Source organism: Typopeltis vanoorti, chromosome 12 (genome assembly GCF_054136105.1).
Source record: "Typopeltis vanoorti isolate ZY-2024b chromosome 12, IOZ_Tvanoo_1.0, whole genome shotgun sequence".
In the NCBI taxonomy this organism is placed as follows: domain Eukaryota; kingdom Metazoa; phylum Arthropoda; class Arachnida; order Uropygi; family Thelyphonidae; genus Typopeltis; species Typopeltis vanoorti.
This window is the reverse complement of record NC_143560.1, coordinates 24003275-24028316: the sequence shown is the minus strand read 5'-3', so window position 1 is coordinate 24028316 and position 25042 is coordinate 24003275. Positions and strand designations below refer to the sequence as shown.

The 25042-nt window shown below is 37.5% G+C and overlaps 1 protein-coding gene across 1 annotated transcript in view; it reads left to right on the top strand.

Annotated features, from left to right (window-relative positions):
- The window catches only part of LOC150100631 (fibrillin-1-like), a 1594375-nt gene that overhangs the window by 475294 nt on the left and 1094039 nt on the right, over positions 1-25042 (top strand). Inside the window, exon 19 of the mRNA XM_090401848.1 lies at positions 24297-24437. Coding sequence (XP_090257974.1) covers positions 24297-24437 — 141 coding nt within the window. The remainder of the gene's footprint in view (positions 1-24296; positions 24438-25042) is intronic.

Genomic DNA, 25042 nt, shown 5'->3' with positions numbered 1-25042 from the left:
CAGCTTAAATGTCTCAATCATATCCCCCATTTGTCTTCTATCCACCAAACTCTGTAGTCTGTATGCTCTCAGTCTATTGTCATAATCAATATTGTACTGTCCTCATATCATTTTTGTTATCCATCTCTGCACCCTCTCCAAGGTTACTTCATCCCCTTCAAATCTCGATGACCAGATCTGAGCACAGAAATCCAGATGTGGTCTTATCAAATCTTTATACAATGGAACAACCACCACCTTTTTATCTCTTATGGTCACTGTCCTTAGTATTGCAGCAATTCTCTAAGTTATCTTAACAACTACTGCAATATGTTCTCTGAACTTCCAATTTCTGTCTGCAACCATCCAAAGATCCCTTGATTTCTACACTTCTTCCAATTAACGCCACCAAGTGAGTATGAAGCATCCCAATTTTTAAACCTTATTAGTTGCATTAAGTTGATATTCCCATTGATTTGCTCACCTTTCTAGCTTATTCAGATCCTCTTAAAGAGCCAAAACATCAGCACTATTACTAACAAAGCTCCCAAGATTCACATCATCTGCAAACAACTGAACATCTCCCTGTAGTCCTGCGACTGACATAAAGATTGAACAGCAATGGCCCTCACTACTGAATTCTGTGGAACCCCATTTGTAAGCCTCCTACTCCCTGATACTGCCTCCCCATATACAACTCTCTGATATCTTTCTGAAATCCAATCACAAAGCCATTACGCTAACCTGATATCCAAACCCATATGTTGCAACTTAAAAACCAATTTGTCATGTGGTACCCTGTTAAATGTCTTCGAAAAAAGAAAAAAAAAAGAAGACAGCGTATGCCTTACCCTCACCTACTGATCTTGCCTACTCTATTGTAAAAGGTAACGAGATTACCCTTTAAACAAATCCATGCTGGCTTATATAAATAATATTGCCCTTATCTGCATACAAGTTCTTATCAGTTTCTCCAAAATCTTAACAACTATAGAAGAAATAAACACTGCCTTATACTTTGATATCTCAATTCTACCCCTACCCTTATGCAATGGCACTATCTTACACTCTTTCCAATCTCCAGGAATCTGTCCCTTCGCAAGACTTTCATTACAGCCAAGTTAATGGCACAGTCAATTTCATAACACATTAACTTAAAATACATGATGAAATTCCATTTAGCTTTCCTGCCTTATTTACATTTAGCATACTCAATATTCAGAATGTGTCCTTGTCATTCACTTCTTACACTTCACCATTCATTATCTTTCTAGGAATAAAGCCTGCTGTAGCAGTGGAACACTCTTATAAACTGATAATTAAATTGCTCAGCTATGTCATCTACATCAGTCACCTCATTCTTATATGCATTCAGCAAGGTAATCCATCCGGTATCTTTTTTCCTCCCACTCACTGCATAGTCAGAAAACTCCATGGGATTCTCCTTGCATTGCAGTGCCAGTCTCCTCTCATGTTATAATATTTCTCTCTTTAGAATACTAGTCACTTTAGCCTGAGTCTTATATTACTCATGCAACTGTCTCCACCTCTGTTTATATGTCTTCCAGAATCTCTTTTTCATCTGCAATGTATGACAATGATGAGTTGAGATGGAAAACCAGAATCATGAATGGCATGCTAGTAGAGCTGTGTGAGGAGAAGGGTGTACAGTTTGTGGATATATGGCATTTGTTGAAGGGAAGGGTGAAATTATACAGGCATGATGGATTGCAGTTGAATGTCTTTGGAGTGAGTGCACTGGAGAAAGTATTGCTTGATGGACATACAGTGTGTGATGAAAACAAAAGATCAGAAGTAAGAGATGTAGTGAAAGATCAGGAAAGTCGTATTGAAGAGATAGAAGTACTTGGCAGTGGAAACAGTTGTAGTGTGAGAGATGAAGAGAAAACAAGAATGCAAGGAAACAGGGGCAGCGTAGATGGTGTTGAAATTAGCAGTGAATGTGAGTATGGAAATGAAGTATATTGCAATATGAATGGGGAAACTGAGACAGAGCTAATATATGTGATAAGCAGTAATAAAGGTAATTGGGTAAGGGCAGGTGGAGTGGGGAAATCTCAACCAATAAGTGGCTTGGATAGGACTGCTTATAGACCTAAAAATGAACTGCTGTGTTTGTTTACAAATTCCAGAAGTGTCAGGAATAAGGGAGATGCAATGGTTTCACAGATTGAGCTTATTCTTCCCAAAATCATTGGAATAAGTGAAACATGGTTGAGTCAAGATGATATCCTAATGGTAAGGGCAGGTGGAGTGGGGAAATCTCAACCAATAAGTGGCTTGGATAGGACTGCTTATAGACCTAAAAATGAACTGCTGTGATTGTTTACAAATGCCAGAAGTGTCAGGAATAAGGGAGATGCAATGGTTTCACAGATTGAGCTTATTCTTCCCAAAATCATTGGAATAAGTGAAACATGGTTGAGTCAGGATGATATCCTAATGGGAATAGAAATGGAAAGATACAATATTTTTTGCGAGGATAGAAAGGACAAGAAGGGAGAGGGGAGTGCTGCTGATGATAGTAGGGGAATTATTTCCACATTAGGTGGATGTGAAAGAGGAATATAGTTGCAATAGTTATGAGGTGGCAGTATGGTGTTAGGTGGAGGTAGATAGGATGACATTTAATTACATGTTTCTATAGGTTAGAGAATGTGGAGAGTGGTGATGAAGAAATGTATAAACAACTTGGGTTAGGGAACAAAAGAACAGTGATTATTATGGGCAATTTTAATAATGGTGGTATAGATGGAATGAAGAAAGCATTTGGAAATGAGGAAAATGAATTTCTTGAGTTCTTGAGATACAGCTATCTCAGGCAGTATGTAAAGGAGAGCACACAATGATTCAGAGATTTAGATCTGATCATTTCATTCATTTTACACAACTGTGTTATAAATAACTATTTTAATTTTCTGACGCTTCACCCTTCATATTAAAGTCATCATATGGAGTATATATATATATATATATATATATATTCATTTTTCTAAATTAACTGACTTAAAACCCGAGAATTATAACACAATGACATTTATTTGAAAAAACGCAACATGTTTCGTCAAGAATGACTTCATCAGGCGATAAGAACATAGAAAGACATTAAAAGACACTGAAATTAACATTGACACACTCTAAAGCTATACAATTATAAAGCCATAATATTCGACTGTAAATTACAGTTATTATCAGCTTGAACTACAGTCCGAGTTAAAGTTCTATTGTTGTACACCTGTGCGTGTGTGGAACCACGCGATCTCCAGTATCTGATAGTAGAGTTGAAAGAGTCAGGCAAATTATAGCTAAGATTATTATTCAAATGAAAAGGGTCCAAGGTGATTTCTTTTGACTCGACAATGCGGTGCTCCATTTCATCATGGCAGATGTGTAGGTTTGAAGTTGATGTTCAATTTATTTCATGTTGGTGGCTTTCGTTGTTCGTGTTTATTGAAAGCAGGACATGGCCCGACAGAGCAGTTGCTCTGGTTTCTATATATATGTAGAAAGTATTTTACCTTGGGTATAATAAATGTTAAAGATACCAAGCTATTTTAAACATGGTTTTACTCCATTTCCCAAGTAAGCAAACAGACAAACAAGTCAAATTTTTGCCTGCAAGTCTAGCTGACCCTGCACGTAGTGCAAGACCAAGGCAACTCATGGTAAAAGTAGAAAAAGCTCTAATCACTAATCTTAATATTTACCCTTAATGCAAAGCACATCTCCTGAAGGAGATGTATGATGCTTTGTATTAAAGGCAAGGGGCCACTACCCAGACCGGTTTCGACCTTATGAATAAGTAAAGCCGTCTCTAAAAATTTGGACGATTCCTAAGCCGATGGACGGTCTTTTGCCCACCCATTGTGGGCAAAAGATCGTCCATCTCGGTGTTGGCTCCACTCAGTGATGGCCTTCCACCCACCACCACCACCACCACCACCACCGAGCAGAACCGCTCATATTCAGAAGAAAAGCATTCACCGACAAAGCCCCTCACTGGGCTGTGCCGGAAAACACTTTCCCCGGACACTTAAATTGCTCCCTTAAGGCAAAAACCTTAAGAGAGCGAACTCATAATAGCCCCCAACAGGTTTCGACCTTTATTGAGGTCTCATCAGTGGGAACCAGGCTAGAAATACCAAGATTTTAGTAATTAATTTTAGTAATTTTAGTAATTAAGGCGCAAGCTCGACTTGTTTGTCTGTTTGCTTACTTGGGAAAAGGAGTAAAACCAGGTTTAAAATAGCTTGGTATCTTTACCATATATATATATATATATATATATATATATATATATATGTATATATTAGGGTTACCAAGTAATTTTATAAACTTGGTTATTTTACTCCTAATCCCTAATAAGCAAACAGTTAAGTTTGCGCCTGTAACGTAGTTCAAGTCTAAAGGTGGTGCAACACCAGGGCAACTCATTGTAAAGGTGGGTAAAGCTCTGATCACTATTCTTAATATTTTCCATAATGTAAAGCACATCTCACTAAGAGGTATACTGCAATACATTATGGGTGGGGTCACTACCCAGACCAGTTTCAACCTTTTTTGAGGTCTCCTCAGTGAGTAGCTAGACCCTAAATACCAAGGTTTTAGTAATACAAAGCCTTATCAACTTTACCTGTAGAAGTTGCTTACTTGGGATTAGGAGTAAAATAACCAAGTTTATAAAATTACTTGGTAACCCTAATATACATTATACCCAAGGTAAAAAAACTTAATTACATCTATATCTCCTCCAGATATTATTCAAAATAAAAATACCTTGTTGCAACTTGTAGAGGTAAAGTTGATAAGGCTCTGTATTACTAAAACCTTGGTATTTAGAGTCTAGCTACTCACTGAGGAGACCTCAAAAAAAGGTTGAAACCTGTCTGGGTAGTGACCCCACCCATAATGTATTGCAGTATACATTTCTCAGTGAGATGTGCTTTACATTATGGAAAATACTAAGAATAGTGATCAGATCTTTACCCACCTTTACAATGAGTTGCCCTGGTGTTGCACCACCTTTAGACTTGAACTACGTCTCAGGCGCAAACTTAACTGTTTGCTTACTTGGGATTAGTAGTAAAATAACTAAGTTTATAAAATTACTTTGTAACCCTAATATACATTATACCCAAGGTAAAAAAATTTATTTACATACATATATATATATATATATATATATATATATACAGAGACGAGCTAAATCACATTTCACATAGTATGCTGAAGAGACAATGATTTGATCAATAGTTATTCTACTGGCCAGACCTCTAGTGAAAATAGAATAAAATTAAATAAAGAAATGAAATAAAATGAATTAACTACATCAAAGCTATATTCTATTTAAGACAACATCAGAGAAACATTCTTTCATATAGATAGTTTTGTTACTATAGATATTAAAGGGATAAAAATCCTATGTTGTTATATAGCCAGTAAGTGAAACTCAAGATCGAGAACTACAATCTATGAGTTTCAATGCCGAAAAACTATCGGCGAAGGCAATTCGAAGCAAAGGTGGAGCAAGATCCCCTCACTATTCTTGATATTCTCACATAATGTAAAACACAGCTCCTAGGAGATGTAATACTGTCATTACATTATGAGGAGAGGTCACTACCCAGACCGGTTTCAACCTTTTTTGAGGTCTCATCAGTGAGTAGGTAGACCTGGAAGATATCAAAGCTTAGTGAAAAGAACTTACATACCTTCACTATACGAATGCCATAAAGGTGTGCTTATATTTTGTAATTAAAATGAAAACCCAAATGGCTAGTTTTCTGGCAACTTAATAGATATTATAGATATTAAAGGGATAAAAATCCTATGTTGTTATTTTTATCCCTTTAATATCTATAATATCTATTAAGTTGCCAGAAAACTAGCCGTTTGGCTTTTCATTTTAATTACAAAATAGTTTTGTTACAGTAAAAATTATGTCCTAATTTAACACGACAGTTGTTATATTAGATTTAGGATCCTGAATTAAATATGGTTCTATTTAAAATTAACTCTTAGGAAGAAAGGTTAAGTGGGTAGAATACGGGGGTGGTCCACCAAGTTCTCGGCTTCGACCATAGATGGCAATGATATTGGTAAGATTTTTTTTTTCTAAGTTGGTACATCTGTCATAAGCATCTATGTGAAATTGCAAGTCATTCTATCAAGTAGTTTGTTTTATACAGCTGTCTGAAGCAAAAGTGTTATCTGTATCCCTTGAAATGGATAAAATTGAGTATTGTGCATTTATAAAATTCTTTGTAAAAGAAGGTTTAATGCCGAAAGAAATTCATTCGAATTTCATAAATGTTTATGGGCACTCTTCTCATTTTTGAGTTTAAACGTGCCTGTACCAGTTGAAGATGATCCGCGTGAAGGACGTCCAAAAACTGTAACAACACCAGAAATCATTGATCAAGTGCCCAATATGTATTGGATGACCGGCGAGTCAGAGTGCATGAAATGGTTGAGACTATAGGCATTTCAAAAGAACGTGTAGGATATATTTTGCATGAAGAATTGCAAATGAAAAAGCTTTGCGCAAGATGGGTGCCACGCTTGCTCACAGCAGATCAAAAACGCACTTGCATAAAAATCTCTGAAAAGTGCTTGGAGCATTTCAACAAGAATAAAACTGATTTTGTGCATCGATTTATTACCATGGATGAGACTTGGATTCATCATTACATACCGGAATCCAAACAGCAGTCGAAACATAATAAATTTAGTTTAATCCTTTATCCAAGTGTGAGCAAACAAAGTTTGCGCATGAAAGTATCTTCAGGATTGGGGTAAGGTGGTGCAACACCAGGACGACTCCTTGCAAAGGTGGAGCAAGCTACCAACACTCCTATCTCAGTATCTCCCATAATGCAAAACACATCTCCTTGTAGATATGTCTAATGTTATGCATTAAGGGAAGGGCCACAACCCAGACTAGTTTCGACCTTTATTGAGGTCTCTTCAGTGGGAGCCAGGCCATTGACCTGGCTCCCACTGAAGAGACCTCAATAAAGGTCGAAACTTCCCTTCCCTTCCCTGAAAAAACTTCACCCACTGAAGAGACCTCAGTAAAGTTCGAAACTAGTCTAGGTAGTGGCCCTTCCCTTAATGCATAACATTAGACATATCCACAAGGAGATGTGTTTTACATTATGGGAGATACTGAGATAGGAGTGTTGGTAGCTTGCTCCACCTTTGCAAGGAGCCGTCCTGGGGTTGCACCACCTTACCCCAGTCCTGAAGATACTTTCAGGCGCAAACTTTGTTTGCTCACACTTGGATAAAGAATTAAACTAAATTTATTATATTCTAACCAAGTGAAATATGAACTTTCAGCAGTCAAAACAGTGGAGAGAAGCTGGTTGTTCAGCACCAAAGAAGACAAAGTCAGTTCCATCAGCAGGAAAGGTCATGGCATCGGTGTTTTGGGATGCTAAAGGCATTTTGTTTATTAATTATCTTCAAAAGGGTAAAACAATAACCGGGGAATATTATTCCGATCTTTTAATCAGACTAGATGAAAAAATTCGTGAGAATAGATCGGTTTACAGAAGAAAAAAAAATCATCTTTTATCAGGACAATGCACTAATTATATATTGCGTTTATCCTTTATCCAGGCATTAGCAAACAAAGTTTGCACCTGAAGTACTTTCAGGACTGGGGCAACTCGTGGTAAAGGTGGTATAAGTTCTCATGATTTGCCTTAGTATCTCCCATAATGCAATGCTTATCTCCTTGCAGACATGTATAATGCTATGCATTAAGCGAAGGGCCACTACCCAGACCAGCTACCAGGGTTACATCTCCAAAAACTCATGAGATCCCCTGGATCACCCAATAATGAGCGACCCAAAGGATAAAAGCTCAGCATTGTTCCCCTCAGTAACAGGCTCACACTATCACTGAGAAGAACTCTCAGTGTTAGGCTCTACCCAGTGGCAGGCTCATCCCACCACCGAGCAGAACCACTCATGTTTCATCTGAGGGGTAACAGCAATAGCCATGCTTCAGTTAACTTCATGGGCTACAGCATTGCCATCCATTACCCCTCTACCTGGGTAACAGCAACAGCCGAGCCTCAGTTAGAACTTCATTGGCTACAGCATTGCCATCCATCACCCATGCTCTCCAACCAGTTTCAACCTTTATTGAGGTGCTGTTTAAGTAAAGACCTCGCTAAAAATTAGGCGGTCCCCCAGACCACTCCCTGTGAGTGACTGAAGGACTGTCCAACTCGGTGTTGTTCCACTCTGTGACAGGCTCACCCTATCGCCGAGAAGAACTTGTCAGCATTGGCTCTACCCAGTGGCAAGCTCACCCCACCACCAGACAGAGCCATAACCTCAGTGGTGGCCCCCACTCCGAGATAGGTAAAACCTACCCCAAGCAGAGCCTCTCATACCTCAAGGAAAGGGACAACTTTTATGCAAAAGCACATCAGTGGGAGCCAGACCCAGAGGTGGTGATACTGAGGTGGAAGTAATGGAGAAGTCATATTTACCTATACAAGTTGCCAAAGGGAATGACACCGTATTATTAAAATTCTCTGGATTAGAGATAATTTTATGGAAGTTTTTTCACTTGGCTATGCTACTAATTATATATTGGGTTTTATCCTTTATCCAGGTGTTAGCAAACAAAGTTTGCGCCTGAAGTACTTTCAGGACTTGGGCAACTCGTGGTAAAGGTGGTATAAGTTCTCATCACTTGCCTTAGTATCCCCCATAATGCAAAGCACATTTCCTTTCAGACATGCATAATGTCTAATGTATAATGCTATGCATTAAGGGAAGGGCATGCATAGGATTTTTCATGTCTGCAAGGAGATGTGCTTTGCATTATTGGAGATGATACGGCAAGTAATGATTAGTGTGACATCCTTTGGCAATTCATATAGTTAAATATGACTTCTCCATTACTTCCGCCTTATTGTCACCATCTCGGGATCTTTCCCCACTGATGTGTTTTTGTGCAGAAGTGGTTGCTTTCTCTGAGATGTGAGAGGCCCTGCTCGGGGTTAGGTTTTTGCCTGTTTCTGCATGGGGCCACTACTGAGATTATGGCTCTGCTTGGTGGTGGGGTGAGCCTGTCACTGAGTGGAACCATCACCAAGTTGGACAGTCCTTCGGTCACTCATATGGAATGGTCTGGGGGACTGCCTAATTTTTAGAGGTCTTTACTTAAACAGCTCCCCTAAGGGTTGAAACCAGTTGGAAGCTTGGGTGATGGATGGGAATGCTGTAGCCAATGAAGTTCTAATTGAGACTCGGCTGTTGCTGTTACCCAGGTAGAGGGGTAATGGATGGCAATGCTGTAGCCCATGAAGTTAATTGAAGCACGGCTGTTGCTGTTATCCCTCAGATGAAATATGAGCGGTTCTACTCAGTGGTGGGGTGAGCCTGCTACTGGGTAGAACCTGAGAGTTCTTCTCGGTGACAGGGTGAGCCTGTTACTGAGGGCAACTACGCCGAGTTTTGATCCTTCGGGTCGCTCATTGTTGGGTGATTTCATGAGTTTTTGGAGAGGTAACCATACACTTAATACAGGGTAACCAGTCTGAGTAGTGGCCCTTCCCTTAATGAATTGCATTATACATGTCTGCAAGGAGATGTGCTTTGCATTATGGGAGATACTAAGGCAAGTGATGAGAACTTATACCACCTTTACCACGAGTTGTCCCAGTCCTGAAAGTGCTTCATGCACAAATTTTGTTTGCTAACACTTGGATAAAGGATAAAACCCAATATATAATTAGTAGCATAGCTAAGTGAAAAAAATTCCATAAACAGGACAATGCACCTGCCCACAAAGGTGTTTTGACAATGGAAAAATTAAGTGATCTGCACTATGAATTGTTGGAACATCCATCCTATTCCCCAGATTTGGCTCCCGCTAACTTCTTTCTCTTCCCAAAACTAAAACTCTTCTTCACTGGTCAGCATTTGTCTTTAAATAAAGAGGTGATTGCAGCTGATCTTACTAGCACCACTAGAGGGACAGGATATTGGCGCTGGAGCATCGCTAGAATAAATATTAGTTTTAAGGAAGATTATGTTGAAAAATGAAATTAATTTTGAAATTATAAATTCGTTTTTTCATTGTTAGGCCGAGAACTTTCCAGACCACCCTCGTATGTGCCTTCCATATGCTTGGGAAATTTAGACCATCATTATTGTTAAGTTTAGGATCATTAATAAGAATCTCACAGGCCTCCTTAAATTTATATTCATACCATGTTTTGGTATGATCAGGGGCGCCTCGTGCATAGGCACTGCAGAACTGCAGCATCCCCAATTTTTCTCGATACATTAATGTATTTATTAATTTATTTATATTTGCTTGTAATATTTAATTTTATCATCAACAATCCTATACAATTCTCTTAATTTGTATAAAAAAAAAAAATCCATCTTGTGGCACTTAGGAGGGCGAAGGACGCTAGCAGCACTGTGTTTACCACAGTGTTATATTGCTACACATGCAAGCATATGCACGTTATAGTGAGATGCGAGCTATTAGTGTAATGCGGCACTCCATTGCACAGTTCCACTGTTGTTTATTTGCAACAGTAATAGAGTGTTCAGAGTGCTTATTGTGTTTACCTCGTCTCTTTACATATTTGGACATTACAATTAAAGGATTTAATTTTAATGTCCAAAAATTGTAAATCCATTCCTTTAATTACAATTAAAGGAATGGATTTTATTTTTAAATAATTTTGAATTATACTAAACTGTATAATTTATACAGTTAATTATGCTAAACTGTATAATTAGTATAATATGAATTATACTAAACTGTATTTTCATGAAACAAAAAGAATATATTTTATTTTTAAGTAATTTTGAATTACACCAAACTGTATAATTTTATCGATAATAAACAATAATTTGTCATGTTTAATTTTTTTTTAAAATATTTACCATAATGTTGTTATTTTATCCAAACACATATACACTGTACTTACAGTGTGTAGGTATATTTCGAAAGTTGCTGCACCCCCCCACACACACACGATTTCAAGCCATGAGCCGCCACTGGGTATGATGTAAAGAACAGGCTTTTCCAGTTAATTCTATGTAAAGTGTTCAGGGCATGATCAGAAAGACCAGCTTGACCATAGTTATCATATTTAATGTGTCGTTTATGTTCCTTTATTTTCTGATAGGAATTGTGCATCCTGTTTCCCCTATATAGGGCAAATTACATGTGCAATTTTTAAAGGTTGTATTTTTGTAGTATTCTGTTTATTTTGTCTGATATCCCTTTAATGTATGGAATGGTTACAGTTTTATTGTAGTCTTGTTTATTTTTGTTTTTAAGTGAGGTCTTGTACAGAATTTTGTTAATAGATTTTGACTGTAACCATTTTTTTAGGAAGATATTGTTGATAACTTTTAATTCATCTTTAAGTGCTTGTTCATTGGAGCAAATCGTCAAAGCCCTGTTTTTAAATGTATTAATGACCCCTAGTTTTTGTGTTGGGTGGTAGATGTTTTTGTATATATATTGGCCAGTATGTATCGATTTCCGGTACATACAGCGAAGGAAAGACTGCCAGAAGGAAGACATGTGACAAGTGTATCTAGAAACCGAAGTGTGTTCTGCTTTTCAATCTCAATTGTTAATTATATGCATTTGTTTTGTCTGTTTAGGTGGCTGAGGAAGATGTCAGTGTCTTGCAGACATGGGACCAGATAGCGAAAACTTTGGCAACATATCTGAGCCAGACTTTGGGTTTTAAAGGAGAGGAATCTAGAGCACGTTGCTCAAAATGTTCCATGTAAAAGTTTAGCAATGGCGGGGGGGGATAATGGTGAGCTCATTGCTGTGCCTTCTTTTTGTAGGTAGAAAGTGTTTTGCCACACAAAATAGCCAGAATGTAGTACATGCTCAAACAGCGCAGTGATATCAGGAGAGAGAGAGAGAGAGAGAGAGAATTAACTGTATAAGAAGGATTGTGTCATTGATTGGACATTTGTGAAGAGAGAAGAGACATCAAAACTGACTAATAAATCATCTTTTTCCAGTGTGATGGCTTTGATTTTGTTTACAAAGTGTTGTGTGTTTTTAATATAGGAGGGGGAATGGCCTACCAACTCCTTGAGTGTTGATGCTAGTTTCTTGGCTAGGTAATAATTGGGGCTGTCCCTACCTTCAACTATTGGCCAGAGTAGTGTGTTTTGTTTATGAATCTTTGGTAGACTGGAAATTTTTGGGAAAAGAGCGTAATGCAGAATTAATTTTTTAACAGCATCTTCGGGCCTTGTGGTGACTGATTTAAGTAGCTTCTCTGTTTTATTTTTTATTCGATTGGTAGGGTCATAGTTAACTAGTTGATATGTGCTGTTGTCCAAGACTATTAGATTCATTTCTTCCAAATAAGTAGTTTGATTTAGAATAACTGTGGCACTGCCTTTATCGGCTCTAGTAATTGCGATGTCTGGATTTAATTTTAGTGATTTTACCGCTGTCAATTCCAATTTTTTTAACCAGTAACCTAGCATTTAGTAAGGAAAACAAAAGTGCAGTGTGAGCAGAAATTGACAAATCATGTGAAGAAAAATTCTAGACCAGTTTTAGATATATGGCAAGTAGAATGAAGAATGATTATAGTAAGATGATGTTTATTGATGTAAATGGTAGAATGGTAACAGTGCAGAAGACTTTGTTGAGGTATTCAGTGATCAATATATATGGGTGTTTCATCCTCATCAGGGTGGAATCATGAACAGCTTAAGTGTAGAGGACATAGGAGACGATGGCTTCATTGTGAATGAGCAGGAGATATTTCAGGAAATAAATAACCTTGATGTCAATAAGGCAATAGGATTTGATGATATATCACCATGCATATTTAAGGAAATGTACCAGGGAATTGGGAGTAAATAGGACTCCATGCCTGTTTAATGAGAGTCTTATAACAGCACAGATTGAAGGGAGTGGAAAGAAGGTAAAATTATTCCAGTGCATAAAGGTGGTGATAAGGCTGTGACTCCAAATTATAGGTCAGTCACTATATCTGGAGTTGTGGTGAAGGTACTAGAGAGATTGGTGAGAAATTGGATACAGAAATGTATTGATAGCAGCAATATTCTCTGCAGTTACCAGCAAGGAAGATCATGTTTTACAAACTTACTTCTGTACTATAACAAGGTGACAGATACCTTGGACAAGGGAGATGCATATACAGTGGTGTACTTGGATTTTGCAGATGCTTTTGATAGACTGCCATATGAATACCACATGACTGCCACATGAATACCACATATAAATGAGGTGTCAAATCATCCACCAATTGGTGAAAGTGACCATGAGGTGATTACCTGGGTTGTTGCCAGCAGTGCAAGGATCCCCTCTGAAAAAAGGGTATATGTGGAACTACAAGGGGGGTGATTATGAAGAGCTCAGGAGACAGCTAGCGGGTGTAGCATGAAATGAGGAGTTAGCTGGAAAAGAGATCAATACAACTTGGGGGATTTTCAAAAACTATTTAGTAGATGCAATGTCTATATGTATTCCAAGGGTGAGAAGGTTAAATAAGGTAGGTGTGAGATGGATGAATAAAGAGATTAAGCATGCGATACAGAAAGGGCATTGTGGAGGCAACATAAGAGAAGTGGAAGTAACCAATTTCATGAGGTCTACAAAGACCAGGCAAGGAGGGTGACTTGGTTGGTGAGAGTAGCTAAAGAGAGGTATGAACAGCAGTTAGCTAATGAAGCCAAAAAGAATCCTAGGGAGTTTTTTTGATATGTAGCCAGCAAAAGAAAGAATGATTATGGAAGGATGACATTGATTGGAGGAAATGGTATAAAGACAGCTGTTGCAGAATGTGTGGTGGAGATACTTAATGAGCAGTTCATAAAAATCTTTCAATCTTGTGAAATGTGACTTCATGGAGATATTGAGAGCAGTTGATGATGGGGAGGAGAGACTGACTGTAAGTGAGCAAGAGGTGTTTGGGGAGTTGAGTAAACTAGATGTAAATAAGGCTGTGGGATTTGATAATATATCACCGCGTATTCTGAAGGAATGTGCCAGAGAGTTGACACCTGCCTTGACATATTTTTTTAATAAGAGTCTTGCACTTGGTCAAGTTCCTAAAGAGTGGAAGGAGGGCAAGATTGTGCCACTTCATAAAGGAGGTGATCGAACTCAAGCATCAAACTATAGGCCTATCTGTGTGTCAGGTGTTGTGGTTAAGTTGTTGGAGAAGCTTGTGAGAACTAGGATCCAGAGTTGGGTTGACAACAATGGTATAATCTTTGATGGACAGCATGGATTTGCTAAAGGGAGGTCATGTTTTAGTAATCTACTTACTTATTACAATAAAGTGACTGCTTCCTTGGACAGAGGAGAAGAATACAAAGTAATATACTTGGATTTTACAAAGTCTTTTGATAGAGTACCTCATGATACGTTGTCAGTCAAACTAGAGCAGATAGGGTTGGATTTTAGATTGGTGCATTGGATTGGAGACTGGCTATCTGATAGGCATCAACAAGTTGTGTATAGGGGTGCAATATCCAGGAAAAGGAATGTCACTAGTGGAGTGCTTCAGGGGTCTGTTTTAGGGCCATTACTATTTAACTTGTATATTAATGAAATTAGCGAAGATCTGGATGGAGATATTCAGTTGTTTGAAGATGATGCAAAGTTTGGATGAACCATAAAGAGTAGTGAAGATGTTGTGGCCTTGCAGGAAGACTTGAATAAATTGAGTGATTGGGCAAGCAAATGGGGGATGTGAGTTCAATGTTGCAAAATGGGACAAACAAAGATGGGATGCAGAATTTATGCTTGGTGAGAATATATTGTTGGAGGTAGAGGAAATAAGAGATCTGGGGGTGTTAGTCGATAAGGATCTAAAATTTAGGAGACACATCGCCAAAATTGTGAAGACAACACAAAGGCTTCTGGGAATGATGCGGAGGACACTGACATGTAGAAGTAGGGAGATACTTGTTCCGTTGTATAAGGCTTTGATTAGGCCACACATGGACTATTGTGCCCAGATTTGGTCATTTCAGAAGGATGAAGAGATGTTGGAAACGGTCCAATGGCGAATGACTAAGGTAATTTCTGACCTCTGGAATGTTGAGTATGAGAAAAGATTGAGAAGATGTAATTTGCAGAGTCTGGTGGAGAGAAGGAAGAGGGGAGATATGATAGAGACCTACAAGTTGGTAAGGGGTTGTTATAAGATCAATGGTGGAGAAGTTCTACAGAGAATAGTGGGAGATCAGGGGAGAACCAGAGGTCATCCCTGGAAACTGTATAAAGAGGGTGTGAGTAGGGGAGTGAGAGGCAGGTTTTTTTTCGTGCAGAGTTGTGAATGATTGGAATGCCTTGCCTGAGAGTGTGGTGTCTGCAAGGAGTTTGAGTATGTTTAAGACATGGTATAATGAGATGTACGTGTGATAAAAGGACCTCCCAGATGAGTCTTTGACTCCATTAGGTCTTGGGAAATAATAATAATAATAATAATGACAATAATAATGACAATGATAATAATGTCCAATCCTCACCTTCTCGTGGTGCACCCTGTTGGGTATCTACTTGGATACTGAACGGACGAGGATGGGCTGGCAATTTGGGATTTAGCCGACCAAATTGTATTCTTATTGGTTAAACCAAAATATAGAATGATGGTACAACATGACAAAATTTCATGCCGGCTGGGGCGTCGCCCGGTTAAACAAGGCCCCCGTTGTTTTCGCCAGGGAACCAGGGCGAACAGCGAAAAGTCAGCTACTGGAACAAATCTGAAAATAAACCCCAACTCAACATCACCAGAGTTAAAGATCGGTACAATCAACGTAAGAAGCCTGAATGGCAAAGAAATGGAGCTAGCTGAGGAATTAGATAAGTACCAGATCGATATAATAGGGGTGACTGAAACAAAAAAGACCAAAACTGGTGAGATCTTTCTGAGCAATAAATACAAAATGTTATATTCAGGCAATGACAATCAAGGAAAAGAAGGAGTAGCCATAGTATTCAACACAAAATACGAGGCTAATCTTCTTGAATGGCAGTCAGTCTCAAGTAGAGTAATGTGGGCAAATATGAGAATGGGGAACTGGACAATGAGACTTATTTGTGCCTATGGTCCCACTGAAGGTTCTACTAAGGTAGAAGTGGAGGAATTTTTTGAGGCTTTAGAAAAAGCAACTAACACAATGAAAAATGAAAAGTTGGTCCTTGTTGGGGATCTAAATAGCAGAGTAGGAAATGATTGTGAGACATACAAAAATATTTTGGAAAAATTTGGAGAAAAGAGCAAAGCCAATAATAATGGTAAATACCTGTTGGATTTCTACTCAAGACATGGACTGGTTATTACTAACACCATGTTCCAACATAAAAATGTGCACAAATTCACATGGAGAGAAGAGGCAAGGAATAAGAAAGGTCTCATTGACTATGTTATTGTTGATAGTGATGTTTTCTCCCTGGTGCAGGACACCAGAGTGTACAGAGGATTTGAAATTGGAAGTGATCACTATTTAGTCTTGAGCAGGATAAAATTGAATTTCATATTGAAAAGAATAACATGTAAGAAAGTTTTAAAGCGAATAAAAGTTGAGCAGCTCTCAGATGTGAGCTGTAGACTAAAATACACAAAGATTATTGAAGGAAAAATGAAAGAGTTTGAGAACAGGAATCAAACCTTGGAGATTCAGTGGCAAACTCTGAAGAAAACATGGATTGATTCTGCCAGAGAGGCATGTGGTGAGGTTGTTTGTAAGGATAAAAAAATCAGAACTCCTTGGTGGACACAGGAGGTTAAAGAGGCAGTGAAGGAAAAGAAGAAAGCATACCAAAAGTTCCTGTCAAATAAGTCAGCTTGTGCTCTTAGAGAATATAGAGACAAATGCAAGAATGCTAAACACTCTGTAAAACTAGCTAAACAAAAGTCATGGGAGGACTTTGGCAAGAATATAGAAAATAAATATCAAGAAGGTGGCAAAATATTCTGGAGGTTGTTGAAGAAGCTTAAGAATGGAGGAAAGAGTGCTATAAAAGGAATTAGAGATGATAAAGGTGACATGAAAACGGGAGAAAAAGATATCCTTGAAGGATGGAGTAATTACTTTGAAAAACTGCTAAATGAAACGAGCAGTGATGACAGCACAGTGGTAAAAAACACTGACCAGGCATGCAGTCAGGAATACATATCCATACTTGAAGTAGAAAAAGCCATCAAAGGCTTGAAATGTGGAAAGGCAGCAGGAGTAGATGATATTCGACCAGAAATGCTGAAGTATGGTGGTATAAGAGTCTTACAGTGGCTGCACTGCATAGTTCAGAAAGCCTGGACAGAGGGACGAATTCCCGATGATTGGAGTAGAGCTCTCATAGTACCCATATATAAAAAGGGAAATAAAACTGCATGTGAGAATTACAGAGGTATTTCCCTACTTAGTGTTCCTGGCAAGATCTATGCAAGTATACTTGAGAAACGGTTGAGAAGAATTGTGGAAGAAAAGCTTGGTGAAGAACAAGCTGGATTCAGGCCAAACAGAGGCTGTCAGGATCAGATCTTCACTTTACGACAAATAGTCGAGAAAGCATGGGAATATAACAAAGATCTGTATTTAAGTTTTGTCGATCTGGAAAAAGCATATGACAAGGTGCCAAGAGAGAAGCTATTCAATACGCTGCAGTTATATGGTGTCAATGGGACATTATATCAAGCAATACTTAGTCTTTATTTGAGTTGTAAGTCAGCAGTTCGAATTGAAGGAAGTACAGGAATATGGTTTAATGTTAAATCTGGTGTGAGACAAGGATGTACATTATCCCCTCTGTTATTCATTATCTATATGGATCACATTATGAAGGAAAGTGGTATTAAACATGATATCAAAATTGGAGATGTTAATGTCAGCTCTTTGCTTTATGCGGATGATGTTATACTTCTAAATAAATCCGCTATAAGTCTGCAAGATTCTCTGACTAAATTGAATAGCTCTTGTAATAGATATGGTATGAAGGTCAGCAATAAAAAGACAAAGACAATGAAAATAGGCAGAATCATTGAAAATGTCAACTGTGTTGTGAATGGAGAACTTGTGGAACAAGTAAAACATTTCAGCTATTTAGGCACGATTTTTACTGAAGATGGTAAATTAAATATAGAAATAGATAACAGAATCAGCAAAGCTGGTATGGTGGGAAGTCAATTGAATAAATTCATATGGAATAAGAGAGAAATTAGTCGGAACACTAAATTAGCTGTATACAAGACAGTGTTCAAACCAGTTTTAACTTATGGATCTGAGAGCTGGGTCAGAAGTAAAACACTTGACCAAAGACTAGAGACTGCAGATATGAGAGTCCTGAGAAAGATTATAGGCGTGAACAGATGGCATCAATGGCACTATCATATTAAAAACGAGGATATTAGGAAAGAACTTGACATTGTCAGCATCCAGGAATGCGTTAGCAGAGCTAATCTCAGGTGGTATGGTCACTTAGACAGAATGGGCGAGGAAAGATTAGCAAAACAAGTGTTCTCTGCCAGGTTGGCAGGAAAACGACCGAGAGGAAGACCAAGATATAGGTGGATTGATACGGTACAAAGTGCTTTAGACGATAGAAATATAAGATCTGATAACATTGGAGTGTTGACAAGTAACAGACTGATTTGGAGGAAAATTGTAGATAGGAAATTAATAATGATGTAATTTTTTTCATGTAGTACTATCATATCCTGTACACCCCTTGAGGGTACATGGCAGGAATTTGATGATGATGATGATGATAATAATGACAAGATGTTAAATAAATTGAAACAGATGGGATTGGATAACAGAGTTCTCTGAGTTAGATCAGTTACTTCATATAGGTATCAGAAAGTAGTATATGGGATGCAGTATCCTGAAAGAGGAAGATCACTAGTTGTGTACTGCAGCAGTCAGTTTTGAGAACATTGTTGTTCAGTTTATATATTAACGATATTGGGATGGGTTTAACTAGTGATATGCAGCTGTTTGCAGATGATGCAAAATTGGGTAGAGCAATGCAGAGTCAAGGAGATGTTATGGCCTTCAGTAGGACTTGAATAGATTGCATGAATTGGAAGGTAAGTGGAACCGTCAGTTCGATGTTGCAAAATGTAAGGTTTTGAAATTTGATAAGCAACAATGTGATGAAAAGTATACGCTTGGTGGGGAAACTTTAAAAAAGGTAGAGGAGATGAGAGATCTGGGAGTGATAGTGGACAAGGACTTGAAATTCAGGTGCCACACTGCACAAGTTGTGAAGAAGTCACTTCGGATAATGGCAATGATGCAGACGACCCATGTTACTGTTACTTGTCAACACTCCAATGATGCAGATTGGAGTGTTGACAAGTAACAGACTGATTTGGAGGAAAATTGTAGATAGGAAATTAATAATGATGTAATTTTTTTCATGTAGTACTATCATATCCTGTACACCCCTTGAGGGTACATGGCAGGAATTTGATGATGATGATGATGATAATAATGACAAGATGTTAAATAAATTGAAACAGATGGGATTGGATAACAGAGTTCTCTGAGTTAGATCAGTTACTTCATATAGGTATCAGAAAGTAGTATATGGGATGCAGTATCCTGAAAGTATCCTTTTCATCACATTGATAAGCAACAATGTGATGAAAAGTATACGCTTGGTGGGGAAACTTTAAAAAAGGTAGAGGAGATGAGAGATCTGGGAGTGATAGTGGACAAGGACTTGAAATTCAGGTGCCACACTGCACAAGTTGTGAAGAAGTCACTTCGGATAATGGCAATGATGCAGACGACCCTGACATGCAGAAATAAAGAAGTTATGATGCCATTGTATAAGGCCTCATATGGATTATTGTGCACAGATTTAGTTGCTGGGTTTTCATGGTGACGAGGATATGTTAGAAAAGGTCCAGAGAAGATTCACAAAGTTCGTCAGTAGTCTTTGGAATGTGGAGTATGAGGACAGATTGAGAGAATGTAAGTTGCAAAGCCTCGTGAATAGGAGAAAGAGGAGGGATATGATTGAGACATATAAGCTAGTCAGGGATTGTTATCAGATTGACATGGAAGAGATATTTCATAGAATGGAAAGGGAGGTAGAACAAGAGGCCATTGCTGGAAACTGTATAAGGAGGGCATGAGCAGAGGAGTGAGGAGCAGGTTCTTTGAATTGAGAGTGATTTGTGAGTATAATGCATTTCCTGAGTGTGTTGTCAGTGCAGACACATTGAAGGCACATCCCTTTAAGGCACAGTTGGATGCATTGTGTGCAATAGTATGTACCTCCCATGATGAATCTCTGACTCAGTGGAGGTCAGATGTTAATAATAATAATAATATTTGCTCTTTTAGTTCCTTTGTCATTCATTTGACTCCAAATTGTTTTATCTCCTTCAATTGAGGTACACAATCTATCATTTCTATCAACAATTTTTTCTGAAGTATCCTTCATGCACTAATTACTCCTCTTCCTTCAAATTCTTTCATTCTTTGTACTGCTGCAAGTTGGTTTCTAAGTCTACTATTCCAAATAAATTCCTTCTGTTTTGATATCTCCAAATGCCAATTCATTCTCTAAGTCAGGACTTCATGCTTACTCTCACCAACAAGATGTAAGTTTGACATCTCAGTCACAATTAGATCCTCTGATGTTGGGAGCAAATCCAAAACACTTGATCCTCATCTTCCCTTCACTACAAGTTTCCTTAGACAGTTGTCCCTCAAGAAATCCAAAAATTCAAGTTCCTTTATTACTACATGGTGCTTCCTCTGCCTACTTTATGTTGCTATAATTGAAGTCCAGATCACTAGCTTTGGACTTACCAAAGTAATTTGCCTAAACATATCCTGCTCATCACCATCTATATTCCCTGGTCTGTAGCAACATCCCACTAAATATCTCATCTTATATACATTTATCTCACACCATATGCACTCTCAAAATCTTGAGTGTTATTTCCACTGTGATTCTTCACCTAAGAGGTCACAATTTATCTCTTATTAGGAGTAACACTTCACCATGTTCACCTTCCCTATCCTACCAAAATATGCTATACTCTTCAATTTGTATCCCTGTTAGAACATCCTCCTCTTAATCAAATTTCAGTAATACCAACAATCTTTGGAAAGACAGTCAGTCAATTCCCCAAACTCATTCCCTTTATTTCTAATGCGCTTAGTATTTGTATATAGAAAAGCCTTTGCATTGCCAGTATTCTTATAGCCATTATTATTCCTCTCATACTTCACCTGGCTCTGTAATAAAGTGCACACCTCATTTTTCAAGATGCTGTTCCCACAGGAGGCCATCCCTACTACATTCCACCTGTTTCCCCACAATTCTCATTTTCCTGCCCTTATACACTCACTTGCCCAGAAAACAACAGTCTCTCCAAATTTCTGGATTCAGATTTAATCCATCTCTTGCATTCAGCTTTCTTCTATCCTCAAACATACTTCATGCATATATCAAGGTATCCTCCAACATACTTCATGCATATATCAAGGTATATATATAAGCCACATATTCCAAGCCTGTTTTCCTACAAATTTGCACTATGATCTCATTTACCATCACCACTCTTCTACTCCACTCCATTATCATAATAGAACAACACACTCACTATCTTTCCTTGGATGCATTTCTGCTTCACTGTCCTTAACATCGACCTCAAACCTTGTGCTACACAATTCACTTTACCCCTCCATTCTTCCCAACTATTATTATCATCTCTTCTACATTTACCCCCTTTTCACTGCAATTGCCACACTTTCTATCATTCCACCAGGCAAGCACTCCTCCATTCCTTAGAAAAGGAATCTATGCAAGGATAAGAATGCCTGAATTCCTGAATAACATGAACACATTTCCCCACTTTCTCAAACTGCTCTTATTTACTTTAAAAAAAATGAATGATATTGAAAATAGTTAAAATCAGTATATGGTATTCATTTATTTGCTGATGCTATGTGAAGTTGGGAAGAGTGATAAGATATAATGTAGTTTATCCAAAGGTTAGAGATTAAACTGGTAAGTATAAAACTCATGAAGCATGAAATAAAACAGACAGTCTGGAAGATGAAAAAGGCTTTACAGAGGCAATAGAAGACGGGAGGCAATAATTAGTAATTAGCCAATTAGAATTTAGCCAATCAGGCTGAGAAAATTCCTGGTGAGAGTTCTTTTGACATGTGGCTAGGAGAATAAATGATGATTATGACGAGAGAAAGATTCTTGTTTGTCAGAATAGTAGCCTGGTAGTCAAGAATGTTTAAAGTATTTAATGAATATAATGAACAATTCATCAAATTGTTCATCCTCATGAGTGTGATATTGTGCAAAAGTATAGATGCAGTGGCAGAAAGGGAACTAATAATGATAAAAGGTATATGAAGAATTCACTACTACTAGTCCCTCTAGTAGTGAATTCCTCATGATATGTTATAAGGTAACATATCTTAACTTATATCATAACATATTATATCATATCATAACATATTATAACTTATAGGTTATAAGCAGTGATATGTCATAAGGTAACAGGATTTGATGATATGTTGTTACTTCTTTTAAGGGAAAATTTCAAGAAGGCAATTACAGCCTTGGCATGCTTGTAACAAGAGCCACGCAACAGGAAGGATACCAAAGGAGTGGAAGGAGTGTAAAATTATTCCACCAGACTGCCATTGTTTTGACATACAATAGGGAGTTCCCAGAAAAGTAGAAGGAGAGTAATATTGTTCTAACACCATTGTTCCATCACACAATAGGAAGGGTCACAGAAGGTAAAATTATTCCATTAGGTTGATCAAATCGTAAGTTCGTCTGTGTATTCTGATTAAGGCATTAGAGTTTAGTGAGATCTAGGATTGGATTTATGATTGGGCCGTTATTGTTTAATTTGTACATAAATGATATAGGAAATCGCTTGAAGGGAGATATTCAGTTGTTTACTGATGATGATGCAAAGTCGGGTAGCGCAATAAAAAATCAACCTGATGTTGAGAGTTTGCAGAATGATTTAAATAAGCTGGCTAAAGGTAATGGATGTCAGTTCAATGTGGAAAAGTGTAAAGTTATGCATTTTGGGATTAAAAGATTACCAGCTGTGTACTACATTGATGGAAAGGTACTCCAAGAGATTGATGAGGCTAAGGACTTAGGGATGTTGGTGGATAGGGAGATGAAGTTCAGGGGACACATTGCTAAGATGTCCAAGATTGCACATAGGCTTACTTGGTTATTGAAGAACACACTTACATCCAGAGATAAAGAGGTTATTATTCCCCTTTATAAGGCTTTGATACTTCCACATTTGGATTACTGTGCTCAAGTCTGGTCACCTGGATTCCTTGGAGATGAGGCGGTTGTGGAGAGTGTTCAGAGGAGAGTGACTAAGTTGGTGAGTGATGTAAAAAATGCTCCCTCCATTGATAGATTGAGAGCTTGTGGATTGCAGAGGTTGGTAGGCAGAGAAGAGGGGAATATGATAGAAACATTTAAATTACTAAAAGGTTCTTATACGATTGATGCAGGGGAAATATTTCAGCTGTGTGATAGCGAAGGAAGAACTAGAGGTTATCCTTGGAAATTAAGGAAAAGTGTGGTTAACAAGGGTGTGAGAACTAGATTTTTTGCCTGGAGGGTGGTGAATGAAGGCAATGCATTGCCTGACTCAGTTGTGAATTCTTCATCCGTAAATGAATTCAAGAAGAATTATGATGGATAATTCTTCTTGAATTCATTTACGGATGAATGAATTCAAGAAGAATTATGATGGATATTGTTTTGATAGTTTGGGTCTCCTGCGATGAGTCTAATGACTCCATGGAGATACCCATAATAATAATAATAGCAGCAGGTTTCTTTCTTCTTTTTTTTTTTTCTTGAAGAATGATGGATAAATGGATTGCTTTACCTGTGATGAATGTAGAATCATTGAATGAGTTGAGTATCACGTTTCCATTGTTGCATATGATCCTCTTACATGAGTATCGTATGTGAAATAGGGAACTTCCATGATGGCCATTTAACTATATAAAGGTCTAATGATAATAAAGTTTAAAATAATCCTTATTAATGTGTCAGAAATATTCATCAATTTTTATGTTATGAAATTAATAAAAAATTACTTGCTTCCTCTTACTTTCACACACATGCCTCTGAGATATATAATTCTTTTGTAACAATATTTATTGAAGTTTATATGGACTAATTATTTCTCATTTCTTCATTGAACACAAAATAGTAAATTATAAGTTTATATGATTTTACACTGTAGATAATAGAAGGGGATCATGTTGGCTATCTGTTCGTGATGGACAGTGTGAACATGATGTTAAAATTCCTATTCTAAAATCAGAATGTTGTGGAACAATCGGCAAAGCATGGGGTTCTCCATGTCAGTTATGTTCTGATGTTGGTATGTATTTTTTAGATAATCCATTGTATAATATTGTTAATACATCTTTTTTAAGTTCACTAATATACAGTAGTTGATAGATCAATGAATAATAGGATTATTTCATGAAATTATTTTTTCCCTCTTTTCTAAAACAACCATCAGAAAAAAAGTTATGTTAAATATATTATCAAGGAAGCTCTTACAGAATTATTTGAATATAAATTAATATTTGTAATGAAGGTATTGGTAATGAAGGTAATTTGCCTAAATTCTCTAAGTTTAATTAATCATCATAGGGAAAGATGAAAAGCTTATCTAGATTTGATGCTTCATTTTTATAGGTAACCATTGTTGTATTGTGGTATAAAGTGGGAAAGAGTACTAAATCTTTGCTTGACACTTTTTCTGCTATTGCACAATATGATTGACCATGAAAGATAAGCTATCTATTTTCCAAAATTATTGTTATCTTCATTTCTCATTGCTCCTTTTCATGTTCTAATTTTATTATTTGTATTGTTATTTTCAAGTTAACCATTACTTCAAATAATTGTAGTTATGTTATGAAACCCCAGGTAAGCATATGCCAATTAATTGGATTTAAATGTATCACACAACTACTC